The sequence below is a fragment of the Hyperoodon ampullatus genome, assembly GCF_949752795.1.
Source record: "Hyperoodon ampullatus genome assembly, chromosome: 6".
NCBI classification, from domain to species: domain Eukaryota; kingdom Metazoa; phylum Chordata; class Mammalia; order Artiodactyla; family Ziphiidae; genus Hyperoodon; species Hyperoodon ampullatus.
Genome location: NC_136919.1, coordinates 35,558,835 through 35,574,966, shown reverse-complemented (window position 1 = coordinate 35,574,966; position 16,132 = coordinate 35,558,835). Strand labels below are relative to the sequence as shown.

Sequence of the window (16,132 nt, the reverse complement as noted above, 5' to 3'; positions counted from 1 at the left end):
GACCATGGCTCTAGAGTCTCCAAGGGGCACAGGCAGGAGGGTTGTAAAATGAAAAGTGATAGGTCAAAAATTTAGCTAACTGGGAAGAAAACACCCTCTCTGGACTGCTGTCCAAAAACTGAAGCTTTTAACACTTGGTTTTATTCTATCCACAATTATGCAGAAATCCATTGACTTGTAAGAATAAATTTCTACACTTTCAGACTGTAGTTCCTAATATAATTATCATATTCTGTTGTGCTTCATGGAACAGCAAGATCCTCTAGCTAGCTTTAATATCCCTTAAATCACAGGCTCTTTTTTAAACATTATGCTGATAAATTTCTTTGGTATCACCTAATGATTATATTCATATATGCAAATGTTGGGGAAGTAAGGCAAAAGCTGAAGAATTCAGGTCAAAAATCACATACTTTAATTGGTCAGCATTAATAGGGAGATAGTCTTGAGGGGACATCCAACCTATGCTATCTGAGCAAACTAAGCATTTAATGCACAGATAGTGATTTTTGCTGAAAAGTTCTCTATTTAAAATGTATTAAAAAAAGATGAGAAAATATGGAATGAATTTATAAATTAGACTTTTATTGGAATAAATGCCTGTAATGTGTAAATATATCTCAACCCTCTAAATCAATTTAGATTTTATTAATATCTTTATGGATTATCCTTATGGATTATCCTTCACATATTGGCTTCTCAGATTTTATTAATAATTTAATAACTCTTCTTAAGCTTGTCTGTTGTAGACATTTTAGCCCTACCTTCATTTTCTCTTAATTACAGTAAGAAATAGACCCAAGGGAGGATTGTCACTGCAATGAAACCTAAAGAATAGTGGATTATGCACCAAGAAGAAAAACAAAAATTATTCCTCACTTTTGACATGCATTTTCAATTTTCTATTTGGATGTTGGTGTCTCAGATAGCTTGAGAAATCACAATAAGACCTGCTTCCTAAGACTGTCCTGTTTGTTTTTCCTTGTGTGTTGATTGTCTTCAGATCTTCACTTATTAGTAAACAGATCGTTCCAAGTTTGCAAAACCTGTGACTGCTACCTAGCCTGGTAATTTGTGAAATTTAAAAAATATATCCACCCAATAAATGTTAGTTAATTAAATGGTTTAATTAAAAAAGCAGCATAGTATAGTGGTAAAAGCATGGACTCTAGAGCCAGATTCCGTAGGTAGGAATCTCAGCTCTGTCGCTTCCTGGGAAAGTTATTTAATCTCTCTGGTGTCAGTTTCATCATCTGAAAAATGGGCATAAAGAAAATAATCACACCTATTCATAGGGTTGATATGAGAATGGGTTCATATTTGTAGAGCAATTAGAACAGTGACTAGAATTTAACAAATGCTCCATAAGCATTTGCTGAATGAAAAAATACAAATTTTAAAAATCATAGAGGGTTTTAGAGCCAACTTGACTTGAGTTTGAACACCAATACTACTGTTACATGATACCTACCTACTAAACAGGATTAAAAGACACACCCTACGCGGAGCGGCTGGGCCCGTGGGCCATGGCCGCTGGGCCTGCACGCGTCCGGAGCCTGTGCTCCACAACGGGAGGGGCCACGGCAGTGGGGGGCCCCGCGTACCGCAAAAAAAAAAAAAAGACACACCCTATGTAGAGGACTTCATTTGGAACAAAGTAGATTCCCCAAAAATGTTAATTGTGTTATATTCTTACTAGTATCTGAGTCTATTTTGGACTTCATCTAGAGTTTCTTGAACTGTTAGATATTTCATAATAAGAATAAATTTAATAATGATATTATCCAGAACAAAGGTAAATCATGTCAACAACATTTAAAGCAACTTTAGACTTGGCTAATCCTTAATGTGGATAACTAAGGATTCACCTGGTTGTCATTGTTTTCTTGGTGTTTTTGCAAGGCAACTCCATCCCCCTGACATTTGAGTCATTTTTAATATATCACATAAAATGTCTACTAAGCTTTATAACAGCTTCTTGAACCCAAGAATAAGTCACCAACTATATTGCATTCCCTTTAAGGCACTCATTTTTACTTTTCCATTGCAGGTGTCTAGAAGGTTATACGATGGATACAGAGATAGACACATTCACCTGTCAGAAAGATGGTCGTTGGTTCCCTGAGAGAATCTCTTGCAGTCCTAAGAAATGTCCTTTGCCAGCAAGCATAGCACACATACTTGTTCATGGGGATGATTTCAGTGTGAATAAGCAAGTTTCTGTGTCATGTGCAAAAGGGTATACCTATGAGGGAGTTAATATATCAACATGTCAGGTAAGATTCTGTGTCTTAATTAGAACATGTAGGGTATAACTCATTTATATATATTATACTATGTGTGTGTGTGTGTGTGTGTGTGTGTGGATATATATGTAAGTGTATATTATACTATATGTGTGTGTATATATAGATATATGTATATGTAAGTGTGTGGATATAGATATACATATACATATATCCACACAGGCAGTATCTTGCTGTCCTGAAAAGAGAAAATGTCTCATTTCCAACCATGTCAAAGAGTTTGAGAAGTTTTTTGGTAGAAATATAATAAAATATATCTTTCTTTCCAATGGTCCCATTTTTAAAAATAAGAAAGTGCCAAGGGCAGGTGAAAAGTCCCAAAGGTAAATAAAATGTTAAAATATCTATAACAAGAGATTCATGACAGATTAACTATGTGTATGGTCTACACATAGACTCTCTATGTGTAGAAATGAGACCTAATTGTTACCAGATATGTTTCCAGTTTTAGTAGAAGAGCAAAGGTAGCAGAAACAAAAATTGGAGTCAAATTCTGCCTCTGCTTACTACTTGTGTCACTTTAATAAAGCTACTTAGAATTGCCAAGCTCCTATCAGTGTGGTATTAGTGTAAAATTCGGTAGAAGGGGAAATGAATGGAATGGAAGAAATAGGTCAAAAGTAGATCCTGATAAAGGAATCATCACAAGTCAGTGAAGAAAGGAATCATTAATAAACAAATCATTCTGATACAATGAAGTAACCACTAGGGAAAAAAATTAATATATACCAAAATAAACTCCAGATATATCAAAAGAAAACAATACTATGTAGCTTTTAAAAGTTAATAGTAATACCCAGAATCATTTGTGCAAAAAATATATTTATTGAAGCATTATTTACAGTATTGAAAAATTAGATACAATGTGTATTTCTGACATTAGGGGAATGGTTAATTATGAGGCAGGCATATATATATGTATATATATATATATAATTATTTCTGGCTCATCTGTAGAATAAAGGGCTTAGCCTCAAGTCTTGTTTTAGACTGCTATTCAACTCACATGCTATTTCCTCAAAGAAAACAAAACAACATTAGCAAGAGAATAACAGTCTTCAAGGGAAACATGGTGTGTACGCCTCACTATACCTGAAAAGAAGGCTGGAAAATGTTAACTCTAACTGTGGTGGTGAGGAAATAAAGTAAATGTATGTGTGTCTTTTTTTTTTCTTTAACTATGTGACTTGCTCACAATATATGATGGAATGTTTTCAAGTATTCATGTTGGGAAGGGAGAAAAGGAAGCCGTCTTTTTAAACTTTAGATCATATGCCTGAAAGTTGCTGTTTCTCATCAACTTTAGATTAAAATGCAGAATTATGTAAAATATAAGGGTGTATTACTATAAGTCATGGAATATTTGTATCTACCATCCAGTCCACATGCATCATAATGAAAACATACTTCTTGGTGTTCTTGATTTTTTAAAGGATTCTATTAGGAAGAAAATGCTTGTTTTGTGAGTTTCAGAAATGTCTAAAATTGTTTAGTGATTACTGTTAAAGCTATCTGATAATTAATGTGCGTTTTTTAAGGCCAAAGAAAATAAGTGGCAGAAGTAGGACCAAGTTCTAGGTCCTCTGACTATCATTTGCGGATTATTCTGTTATACAACCAATATTTGCAGACTTCTTCATTCATGTGTACCAATTTCTAAATGTAACTTATAACTTGTTATTTAGATTGATGGCACCTGGGAGCCACCATTTTCTGATGAATCCTGCAGTCCAGTTTCTTGTGGGAAACCTGAAAGTCTAGAACATGGGTTTGTGTTTGGCAGTGAATACAGCTTTGAAAGCATGATTATTTATCACTGTGAAACTGGTTATGAATTAGAGGTAAGCGAACAAATTGTTTAACTAGCATTAATTTGTTTTTCCAATATACTTAGGAATATTTTTAGTGTTACGCCATTTTGTTTCACTGATTTGGGTCCTAAAAGACTTTTCTATACTTTGTTGCCTTATATCTTAGCACTCTCTAAGAAATATTTAAAGTGACTCACAATTTTAAAAAGCAAAGTAAGTCTCAAATTAAAGAATCAAAGCCATGAAAAAAAGAGAAACTTTGTATACCAGCCACAAGACTTTAGTTGGTCATTTAAACCTGTGTTTTCGCCTCCTGTTAATTGTATTCTACACAGTCCATCTGTCAGTGTGGGGAGGCAACCATAAGAATTTAGTTATACAAAGCTAGGGTTTCCTCAAGCAATGGGCGCAAATACCTTGGAGGGTTTTTGATTGAGATTCCAGGTTCCCACAAGGCAGGTATGGCCTGAAAAAATCCCCAGAGCAGTTCTAACCAAATACCATGATAGGTCTCAAGACCACGCTTGCCTGGTTTGTAATATTAAAATCCCATCAGCAGCACCTATTTACTTTGGTGTGAATGCTGCAGTCAATTTTGCTAAAAGCATGATCACACATCATCAAACTTGAACTTTAAGAGGCCTGTTTTATATTACATAATGTTGTCCTTTGGTTTTTCGGGAAACTTCTTTCCTGTTTTGCTGTTATAATGGTATTAAATGTAGGTTTTGCAGAAGTATGCATTGCCAGTGATTTGTTAACTGTGTATAGCATGTTCCATTTTTTTTCTACTGACCATAGAACCAGAGAACTTTCATAAGATAGGTCCATGAAAGCTGGAACTAGGCTTAGGTGGATCTTGTTTTATTTCCTCAAAAGATTTTTTTTTTTAAAAAAAGGTGGGGGGAAAGAAGGATGGTAATGTAATGGTTATTGCAGTTGAAGAGTTTTTCTGTTTTTGAAACTCAGTTGCTCTTCATGTGGGAGTGCTAATCTTGCAATTTGTTGAGAAGAAAAGTGGTATAAAATCTAAACAAATATATAGCAAACTGATGGGTCATTAAATTTGAGGAAGTAGATAATTTACCTTAAAAATTTTGGAAATATCCCAGTGTTTGTTAACCACAAAATTGAGAGAGATGCTATAACATTTGTTCTTATTCCAAGAATGTCTGAATCACCTGAGAAAGTTTTTCTAAATATTAATGTCCAGTTACTTACAGAAATAACCAAGTCCAGGTCTGGAACATGAGATGTAAAAGATTAGCCTAGAAAAGCTTATCATATGAGTTAGGAGGGAACCTATCAAAGGTGACATGTTAAAAAAAAACCTCAGGAGCCAATTGGATGAGGCTTCCACAGGCCAAGATGAGACCATTTTAGCATCAATAAGGGTAATAACTTTAATGGACTGAAACACATCAAATACGTCATGAATGACAGTAGACTCACAATGATACTAGAAGAAAATTAGTTGGTAACTTTTAGGGGATGCCCATGAGCAAATTCATTAGTTTGAAAACACAACGAAAGGGGGAAAAGTATCTTTTCAATGCTAACTGGATGACTAAGTAACCAAATAGTAGATGAAATCAGTCAATAATGATAGAATTTTAATCTCAGAATTTGCAACTCTTATGAATTAATGGATTTAGGTTATCATCATCATGGCTACTGATGTCAGAAAAAAAAATAGAGGCACCCAGACATTATAATGCCTCTGGATGGAAAAACACACCATTAGGGAAAAGTCTTACCAAAAGAAGAACTGTTGAATTTGAAATTTTGCATTTTTAACAAGTGCCCCAGATACCAAAGGTCAATGGCTGGAAAAGTGGTTAAGAATAGGGACTTGGTCCCAGCAGACCTCTGTTACAGGCTCTCTGCTCTTGCTGGATGAAAGATGTTGGGGAAATGACTGAACCTCTCTGAGCCTCTGTTTCACCCCATCTGTAGTAGAAATGCCATAACCACCTTTGCAGAGTTACTGCAAGGACTGGAGATAAAAGAAAGTGGCAAGCACCACCCTTTATGCATTGTCTGAGTTCAGTAGAGGGTAGTTATTATCATTACTCCTCGTATGCATATTATTACCAAAATCAGACAAAGCAATTAAGACAGCTAATGTAAATCATGTTAAATTTTTCTAATATGTAAATAAATTATCATTTTTATGTAAGGTAAACAACTTCTTTGAGCCATCTAACTCTCAAAAATTTTACTACACATGCAGTCTTCTCGAAATAAAAATCACTACAGGCGGGCTTCCCTGGTGGCACAGTGGTTGAGAGTCCGTCTGCCAAGGCAGGGTTTGTGCCCCAGTCCGGGAAGATCCCACATACCGTGGAGCAGCTAGGCCCGTGAGCCATGGCTGCTGAGCCTGTGCGTCCGGAGCCTGTGCTCCGCAATGGGAGAGGCCACAACAGTGAGAGGCCTGTGTACCGCAAAAAAAAAAAAAAAAAAAAAAAAAAACTTAAAAAAGAAAAATCACTACAGGCAACTGAGGAATAAATCAAAATAACTCAAAAATGAGATAGTCATGTTCTAAAATCACTGGTAGTGAGCAATAAAGTGGTATCTATGATTCTAAAACTTACTATAACTATCTAACTTAATTGTTGATTAAACAGATACATTATGTCAAAAATAGTAACTTGATGCTAATCTGGATCTAAAACTCCAGATAAAAAACAAAACAAAAACAAGATAAGTAAAGGGATAGAGAGAGAAAAAGAAAGAAGGAAAAGCATGATAAAATTTGCAATTTACTAAGGAGGGAACCAACAGACGGTGTTTGATTTTTTTTTTTTAAAGCAATAGTTACAGAAAATAGAGTTGAGTTTTTATTGGAACAAAAATTGACATAATTGAAACAGAATATTATGTGAATTATTGGAAGAAAAAGGAAAATATCTTAGTGGGAAAAATGCTAACCTATTGACTAAAATTAGCTACTTGAGTGTAGTCCACTCTGGAAGTACCCAAATAGGGAGCTGGCTTTGATGGCTTGTCATATACTTCCTCAAAAGTATTAAAGAATAATTTGCAAACTAGAATAGTATATTTTCCTGTGCATACATAAGTATATAAACACAACAAAAGTACAGCAAATGTTAACAAGGTTCATCTCTGAATGAAGAACCCTAGAAAACTTTGTACTTTTCTTTCATGTTTTCCAACCTTTCTGTAGTCAAAACATATTATTTTTTCAATAAGAAGAAAATAATGAATATATATTTTTTAAAATTTTAATTTTATTGGTTCAATTATTTTCTTGGAAAGTCAGGAGAGTATCCTTCTATCAAAGTCAATGGAATTTTTATATGTAAATATTTGTCAGTAATTAAACTGATAGCTCAAAGTAAATACCTTTGAATAGAAGATTAAGGATAAAAGACATCAGTCAATCAGATAAAAAACAAAGTAGAGGCAATTGCTCCTTTTCAGACATCTTGGTAATTTAGAACACAGCTTCAAGAGGATATGTATCCAAAGAGCTCTGAGGATTGAAAAACCATGAGACAAAATCCATGTGCTAAGGTTCATATACTTGACTTAGAGTCAAGCCCCTTAATACATTACTTGGAACCTAATCTTTTTTTTTTTAACATATAATGTTAGAGAATTTTATTTATCTTATTATTCCATAGTAAATTAGGAATTTAAAACATGGGAAAAGGTTATCATTAGGAACACTGATGATTACAGTAAAAGATAAACAACAAAAAAAGAGGAAGCAAGGATGCATAAAAATTATATCCAGAAATAAAAACCCAGTAATCTTAGCTTAGCTCAGCCTATAATAACTCTAGGGGGGCAAACAGCCTGTATAGCCCCCAAGGGCTATGGGATATTGGAAAATATACCAAAAGTGCATTGAGAATAACAACTATAAATATTTTTTAAGTAAATTACATTATTTTTACTCTATTTCTGAAGGCAGGGAAATAAATTTTAGAAAGATTTTTACTCAAAATATATAAAATTTTACTTGCTCGGGACCTTAATAGGGTAAGTTTATCTTTAATGGATACATTACATTGTCAAAAAGTCAATCCTGATACCAATAAGATATCTTGACATGTTTCATGTCCAAGGGTATAAATAAACTAATTCACCTTCTTTGCTGTACCTCTCAGATATTAAAAAATAAATTTAAGTCAAAATATTTTTAAGTATCCTAAGCAAATATACCTCTCTGACATTTCAGACACATTCTTCATCAGTCTTTGCTATTGGTTATAATTAGTTATCATTTAAACAAAAGGTGAAACAAAGTCTGTACCTTAATTACACTCATCAGCCAGAATATGAATTTTGAGGTAATTTGATGAAAACATTTTTGAAAGTTTAAACCTACCTCTTAAACTATATTTATTTAATGAATTTATTTAGCATTCCAGTGCCAAGAGTTTCAAGTTCACATCTGAGGTGACTTTGCATTCCCTTAGTTTTTCATTATAGAGGTACCATCTTGTCAATGACCTGTTTTCATTTTTTCACAGGGGAACAGGGAACGGGTCTGTCAGGAGAACGGACAGTGGAGTGGAGGGGTGGCAACGTGCAAAAGTAAGTCAAATGACACTTAGTCCCCCAAATGATACTAAGGACACAAAATAACAATGTGGCCACATTTTCTTTATCAGTCATTTATGTAATTAAAAAAAAAAAAATTGACTCCGTGAACTGCATGCGAACCTTTTACGGGCTTTTGCTCAAGGGCACCAAACAAATAGAAGGGTGAAACACTGTGATAGAGATTAATGATTAAACTGGAATAGAGCACAAGATTGCTGACACTGGAATGGCAAACATTTTGTTTAGAAACTAGTTAATTATTGAGTTTACCTGCCTTTTTATGGGTTTTTCCCCAAAATAATGATAAATTAGAAGGCTTAGAGCTGTTGCCTTGGTAACAGTCCTGGGCAATACTGACATCTTCTTAAAATGATGTTGGTACTACTGTCCAATAAATGAATATTCACACTGTTTGTGGAACTTTCATTAACTCATTGTATGAGGACAGTCAAGTGTATTTAGCAGGATGTGGGTGAATACAGGTGACTCTGTTCCTAGGATATGGCTCATATTACTACTCTGCCGAAACACAATGTATGTAAATACAATAGTTACAAACCAATCAAAACGGCAGGCTTAAAAATGTTTTTCTCTTAATAATTCTGGAGGAGTCATCAAATTTTCAAACTAGAAGGGGCCTCTTGAATAATCTAGTCCAGACCCTTGAGTTGACCAATGAGTGAAAACGGGCTGGGAGAGGGAAAGTGACCTGCCCAGTATCAGAAATGACGTTAGCGGCGGAGCTAACACTAGGACTTGGGGTACCTAAATCTTTGTTCACTGTTGTTTCAACCATACTGTTTAGTACAGATTAATCAGTTGATTTTGTATGCAATAGGAATCTTAAGTCTTTTAAGCAGTATTATATGGCTGAAATTCAATGGAGAATATGACTTTTTAGTTCTAAAAAAGAACCGTGTGTGTGTATACATAAACACATACATAAACATTGAGTTACATCTCAAGTCACAGAAAGGCATCATTGGGCATTCCCAGTAATAGCATTTTTTAATCTCAGCTGTTCATTATCAAAAAGTGTGTGAATGTACGTGCAGGGTGAAAGGAAAGGAGAATGAAAAGGAAACACCTATGTCTGGAATAGGAAATTGCTATGGTGTCGGTGAGGGGATTGTTTCCGTTTTGCAGAAGGTTTAATTCAAACTACAATGATAATGGCTTGAATAGTTTCTATCTCTGAAATGCAAGATAGTAAGAAAATGTTCTGTATGGATCCTGTTACTCTGTGGTTTTCTTTTCTTTTTCTTTCTAAGTTATTAAATAAGTGATACAAGTTCTTTGCAGAAGGAAAGAGGATTGGGAAAATCACTTAAGATGAAGCTTTTCTTTTTCTTTTTAGAGACCAAGTGTGAAGCTCCACTTGGGTTTCTGAACGGGAAAGCTGAAGTTGAAAACAGTACTGCTGGACCCAGCGTGGTGTATTCCTGCAACAGAGGCTACAGCCTTGAAGGGGCACCCGAGGCCTCCTGCACGGAAAATGGGACTTGGAGCCACCCAGTTCCTCTCTGCAAACGTGTGTGTTGACCTTAGGAGGGGATTAAATCAGATTCGGTGTTCTAATTAGTTTCCCAAATGTCTAAACCATGGTGGAAAACTCACCTATAGGTGAGATTGGCGCAGAGAAAGATATCTGTGCATATCCAAACCAAATACTATGGGGTATTTTTTTTAACATCTTTATTGGAATATAATTGCTTTATAATGTTGTGTTAGTTTCTGCTGTATAACAAAGTGAATCAGCTATATGCATACATATATCCCCATATCCCCTCCCTCTTGTGTCTCCCTCCCACCCTCCCTGTCCCACCCCTCTAGGTGGTTGAGACCGAGTTGATCTCCCTGTGCTATGCAGCTGCTTCCCACTAGCTATCTGTTTTACATTTGGTAGTGTATATATGTCAATATTACTCTCTCACTTTGTCCCAGCTTACCCTTCTCCCTCCCCATGTCCTCAAGTCCATTATCTACATCTGTGTCTTTATTTCTGTCCTGCCCCTATGTTCATCAGAACCTTTTTTTTTTTTTTAGATTCCATGTATTTGTGTTAGAATACGGTGTTTGTTTTTCTCTTTCTGACTTACTTCATTCTGTGTGACCAACTCTAGGTCCATCCACCTCAGTACAAATAACTCAATTTCGTTTCTTTTTATGGCTGAGTAATATTCCATTGTATGTATGTGCCACATCTTCTTTATTCATTCATCTGTCGATGGACACTTAGGTTGCTTCCATGTCCTGGCTATTGTAAATAGAGCTGCAATGAACATTGTGGTACATTTCTCTTTTTGAATTATGGTTTTCTCAGGGTATATGCCCAGTAGTGGGATTGCTTGGTCATATGGTAGTTCTATTTTTAGTTTTTTAAGGAACCTCCATACTGTTCTCCATAGTGGCTCTATCAATTTACACTCTCACCAAGAGTGAAAGAGGGTTCCCCTTTCTCCACACCCGCTCCAGCATTTATCATTTGTAGATTTTTTGATGATGGCCATTCTGACTGGTGTGAGGTGATACCTCATGATAGTTTTGACTTGCATTTCTCTAATGATTAGTGATGTTGAGCATTCTTTGATGTGTTTGTTGGCAATCTGTGTATCTTCTTTGGAGAAGTATCTGTTTAGGTCTTCTGCCCATTTTTGGATGGGGTTGTTTGATTTTTGATGTTGAGCTGCATGAACTGCTTGTATGTTTTGGAAATTAATCCTTTGTCAGCTGCTTCATTTGCAAATATTTTCTCCCATTCTGAAGGTTGTCTTTTCATCTTTTTTATAGGTTCCTTTGCTGTGCAAAAGTTTTTAAGTTTCATTAGGTCCCATTTGTTTATTTTTGTTTTTATTTCCATTTCTCTAGGAGGTGGGTCAAAAAGGTTGTTGCTGTGATTTATGTCATAGAATGTTCTGCCTATGTTTTCCTCTAAGACTTTTATAGTGTCTGGCCTTACATTTAGGTCTTCAATCCATTTTGAGTTTACTTTTGTGTATGGTGTTAGAAAATGTTCTAATTTCATTCTTTTACATGTAGCTGTCCAGTTTTCCCAGCACCACTTATTGAAGAGCCTGTCTTTCCTCCATTGTATACTCTTGCCTCCTTTATCAAAGATAAGGTGACCATATGTGTGTGGGTTTATCTCTGGTCTTTCTATCCTGTTCCATTGATCTATATTTCTGTTTTTGTGCCAGTACCATACTGTCTTGAATACTGTAGTTTTGTAGTATAGTCTGAAGTCCAGGAGCCTGATTCCTCCAACTCCATTTTTATTTCTCAAGATTGCTTCGGCTATTCGGGGTCTTTTGTGTTTCCATACAAATTGTGAAATTTTTTTTTTTTTTTTGGTATGTGGGCCTCTCACTGTTGTGGCCTCTCCCGTTACGGAGCACAGGCTCCGGAAGCGCAGGCTCAGCGGCCATGGCTCATGGGCCCAGCCGCTCCGCGGCATGTGGGATCTTCCCAGACCGGGGCACAAAACTGTGTCCCCTGCATCAGCAAGCGGACTCTCAACCACTGCGCCACCAGGGAAGCCCCAAATTGTGAAATTTTTTGTTCTAATTCTGTGAATGTGGCCGTTGGTAGTTTGAGAGGGATTGCATTGAATCTGTATATTGCTTTGGGTCATTTTTCATTTTCACAATGTTGATTCTTCCAATCCAAGAACATGGTATATCTCTCTGTTTGTATCATCTTTAATTTCTTTCATCAGTGTCTTGTAGTTTTCTGCATACAGTTCTTTTGTCTCCTTAGCTAGGTTTATTCCTAGGTATTTTATTCTTTTTGTTGCATTGGTAAATGGGAGTATTTCCTTAATTTCTCTTTCAGATTTTTCATTGTTAGTTTATAGGAATACAAGAGATTTCTGTGCATTAATTTTGTATCCTGCTACTCTACCAAATTCATTAATAGCTCTATTAGTTTTCTGGTAGCATCTTTAGGATTCTCTATGTATATTATCTTGTCATCTGCAAACAGTGACAGTTTTACTTCTTTTCTGATTTGGATTCCTTTTATTTCTTTTTCTTCTCTGATTGCTGTGGCTAAAACTTCCAAAACTATGTTGAATAATAGTGGTGAGAGTGGGCAACCTTGTGTTGTTCCTGATCTTAGAGGAAATGGTTTCAGTTTTTCACCATTGAGAATGATGTTGGCTGTGGGTGTGTCATATATGACCTTTATTATGTTGAGGTAGGTTCCCTGTATGCCTAGTTTCTTGAGAGTTTTTATCATAAATGGGTGTTGAATTTTGTTAAAAGCTTTTTCTGTATCTATTGAGATGATCATATGGTTTTCCTCCTTCAATTTGTTAATGTGGTGTATCACATTGATTGATTTATGTATTTTTAAGAATCCTTGCATTCCTGGGATAAACCCCACTTGATCATGGTGTATGATCCTTTTAATGTGCTGTTGGATGCTGTTTGCTAGTATTTTGTTGAGGATTTTTGCATCTATGTTCATCAGTGATATTGGCCTGTAGTTTTTTTTTGTGTGTGACATGTTTGTCTGGTTTTGGTATCAGGGTGATGGTGTGAAGTTCTATATTTTTAAGCCTTATATTATCATCACTGAGAACCCAGCTCCAGCAGGGCTAATGCTCCGCCTTCAAAGAAACAAACTCAGAAAAGAGGGAAAATACCAGTACATATTTTCTTTTATTTTTAACAGCAAATCCCTGCCCTGTCCCTTTTGTGATCCCTGAGAATGCTGTGCTTTCTGAAAAGGAGTTTTATGTCGATCAGAACGTGTCTATCAAGTGTAGGGAAGGCTTCCTGCTCCAGGGCCAAAGCATCATCACCTGCAACCCTGACGAGACGTGGACACAGACAAGTGCCAGATGTGAAAGTAAGTCAACACATGGGATCCAGTGAATTTCATTAGTGGGAAGTGTTTTCTCATCTTTGGGAGATTATTTTCAATCAGGCAACTTACATGTAGATATTTAGAACTCTGTCTTATCATGGTCATCAACTTCTGTCTTGCTACTTTAAAACTTTTTTTTAAATTTAAAATCCAAACATAAAAACACAATCCAGAACTAGACTAAAACCTGCCTGACCAGAATTTACTGAACAGGTTTTCAAAACGTGCTCTTCTAAGCATGAGCAGGATATTAAATCTAAAATACCTTTTTTCTCCACGCTGTCAGAGTCCTTAAACTCTGCTTTAATGGGCTATGCACGCTTTGCAATACAAAAATTATTTCACCGTGGTTCTCCAGCTTGAGCAGACATCAGAACTACCTAGAGGGCTTGTTAAAAAACAGATTGCTGGGAGACTTCCTGGTTAAGACTCCGTACTCCCAATGCAGGGAGCCCAGGTTCAATCCTTGGTCAGGGAACTAGATCCCACATGCTGCAACTAAGACCCGATGCAGCATGCATGCATGCATACATATGTAAATAAATAAATATTTAAGAAAAATTTTTAAAAGCAGATTGCTGGGCCCATCCTAGAGTGTCTGATTCAATAGGTCTGGAGTGAGGCCTGAGAATTTGCCTCTTTAACAGTTTCCCAGGTGTTGCTGATGGCATTACTGCTGGTCCTGGAACCACAACTGGAAAACCTCTGGGCTAGCACCATGGTGATACCTAACACACAGTCTGGCAGCATCTCTTGCTGCCTTGTGATAACTCTTGACATTATTCTGCTTTTTAAAATATTTTAATTTACATAAGCATTTGCTATTTTTTTCTTTTATTGAAGTATAGTAGATATACAATGTTGTGTTAGTTTCAGGTGGACAGCAAAGTGATTCAGTTACAAATATCTATATATGTATTCTTTTTCAGATTCTTTTCCAGTATAGGTTATTACAAGATATTGAATATAGTACCCTGTGCTGTTTTATATATAGTAGTGTGTATCTGTTAATTCCAAATTCCTAAGTTATTCCTCCCCCTCCTTTCCCTTTAATAACCATAAGATTGTTTTATATGTCTGTGGGTCTGTTTCTGTTTTATAAATAAGTTCACTTGTATCATTTCTTAGATTCCACATATAAGTGATATCATACAATATTTGTCTTTCTCTGTCTGACTTAACTTCACTTAGGGTGATAATCTCTAGTGCTGCAAATGGCATTATTTCATTCTTTTTTATAGAACTCTTGACATTTCTTAACACACATAAAGCATCTTTCCTGCCCAATATCCTGCCCTCCTTTGTGGTGCAGGCTACTCCCTCTACAGCAGTCAACTAACAAATATTCATTGAGTCTAACCAGATGTGAGGTAATGGGCTACATAGTATAAAACTATATTACGCCTACAGTGGTCTTTGTCTTCGGAACACTTGCACTTTAATTAATGAGATTAAAAATGTGCATATGAAGGCCATGGGGATTCTGAAATCAGAGAAAACCTGGGTTTGAGTTCTGTCCTCAAAACTTTCTAATTCTAAACTTAAGCTAGTGCCCTAACTTCTCTGAACTTTGGAGTTCTCATTTGTAAATAGCACCAATAATTCCTATCTTATAGGTTTGTTTTGAAAAATGAATTGGTATATATTTGTGATATGTCCTGATAGGAAGAGCTGTCAAATAGCCCCAAATCCTTGAATTTTCAGCTAGCAGCCTACTGCAGCATTAGAATTTTGATTTTACTCCAGAAAAGTGGGTATCATACTTTTACCTGGGATTTGGGTCCCAACTCCTTATGAAATCTACCCCTAGTGAAGTGGGAAGAGCTAAGTATGTATAAGCCTTGACTGTCTAGGCTCCTTTAAAGCCATCAGCCTGAACAAAAGCAGGCCAAGTGGCCCGATTCTGCCCACATATCCTCACGTTGGCCTTAGCTCCCGGAGACTTACCACTCAGGGGACTGGAAGCGAGAGCCAGGAGAGACATGCATTTATTACAAATGTCCCTTCAGTGCATGCTTAATTCTTCCTCAGTATTCTTGAGAAGATGCGGGGTTGCCTAGGAGAGGAGACAGTTTCCACAGTTGTTGTCCTCAATCCCCCTTTTGCATTTTCTGTTAGACAGGGAGTCTTTGGCTTAGAACAAATATCCTTCCTGAGGGACCAAAGCAGCCACCTTCCTCATCCTTTTCACCTCATCCTGCTATTTATCACTACAAATCAGTGAATAAAATTTAGTGTGTATGAGAATCCTCTGGGGAGAGTATGTAAGCTGCAGACTCAAAAGCTAGAAAGCCCAGAAGTTTGCATTTTTAATAAGAACCCAAGCTGATTCCCACATAGGTGGCCTGAAATCCGTGCTTTGACAACCATGTCTGTGAACCATCAAGCTCACTGGTATCTTTTTACATGCTGTTCCCCCAACCTGGAAGCAATAGTCCTCTGATCCACTCAAGCTTTATAGCCTGGTCCAAAGGCCACTGTCGTTGTGATTCATACCCTGACAATCCTAAGCATAATTAGTTACATTCACCTCAATTTTTCTACAGTATGGCATCTGGACCTCTAATA

The 16,132-nt window shown here is 36.3% G+C and overlaps 1 protein-coding gene across 1 annotated transcript in view; it reads left to right on the top strand.

The window, feature by feature from the left end:
* The window catches only part of SVEP1 (sushi, von Willebrand factor type A, EGF and pentraxin domain containing 1), a gene marked incomplete at both ends in the record, with an annotated part of 184,442 nt that overhangs the window by 151,521 nt on the left and 16,789 nt on the right, over window positions 1-16,132 (top strand). The window contains 5 exons of the mRNA XM_079707036.1: window positions 2,051-2,276; window positions 3,992-4,147; window positions 8,623-8,686; window positions 10,053-10,226; window positions 13,370-13,546. Of these exons, the coding sequence (XP_079563162.1) occupies window positions 2,051-2,276; window positions 3,992-4,147; window positions 8,623-8,686; window positions 10,053-10,226; window positions 13,370-13,546 (797 nt within the window). The remainder of the gene's footprint in view (window positions 1-2,050; window positions 2,277-3,991; window positions 4,148-8,622; window positions 8,687-10,052; window positions 10,227-13,369; window positions 13,547-16,132) is intronic.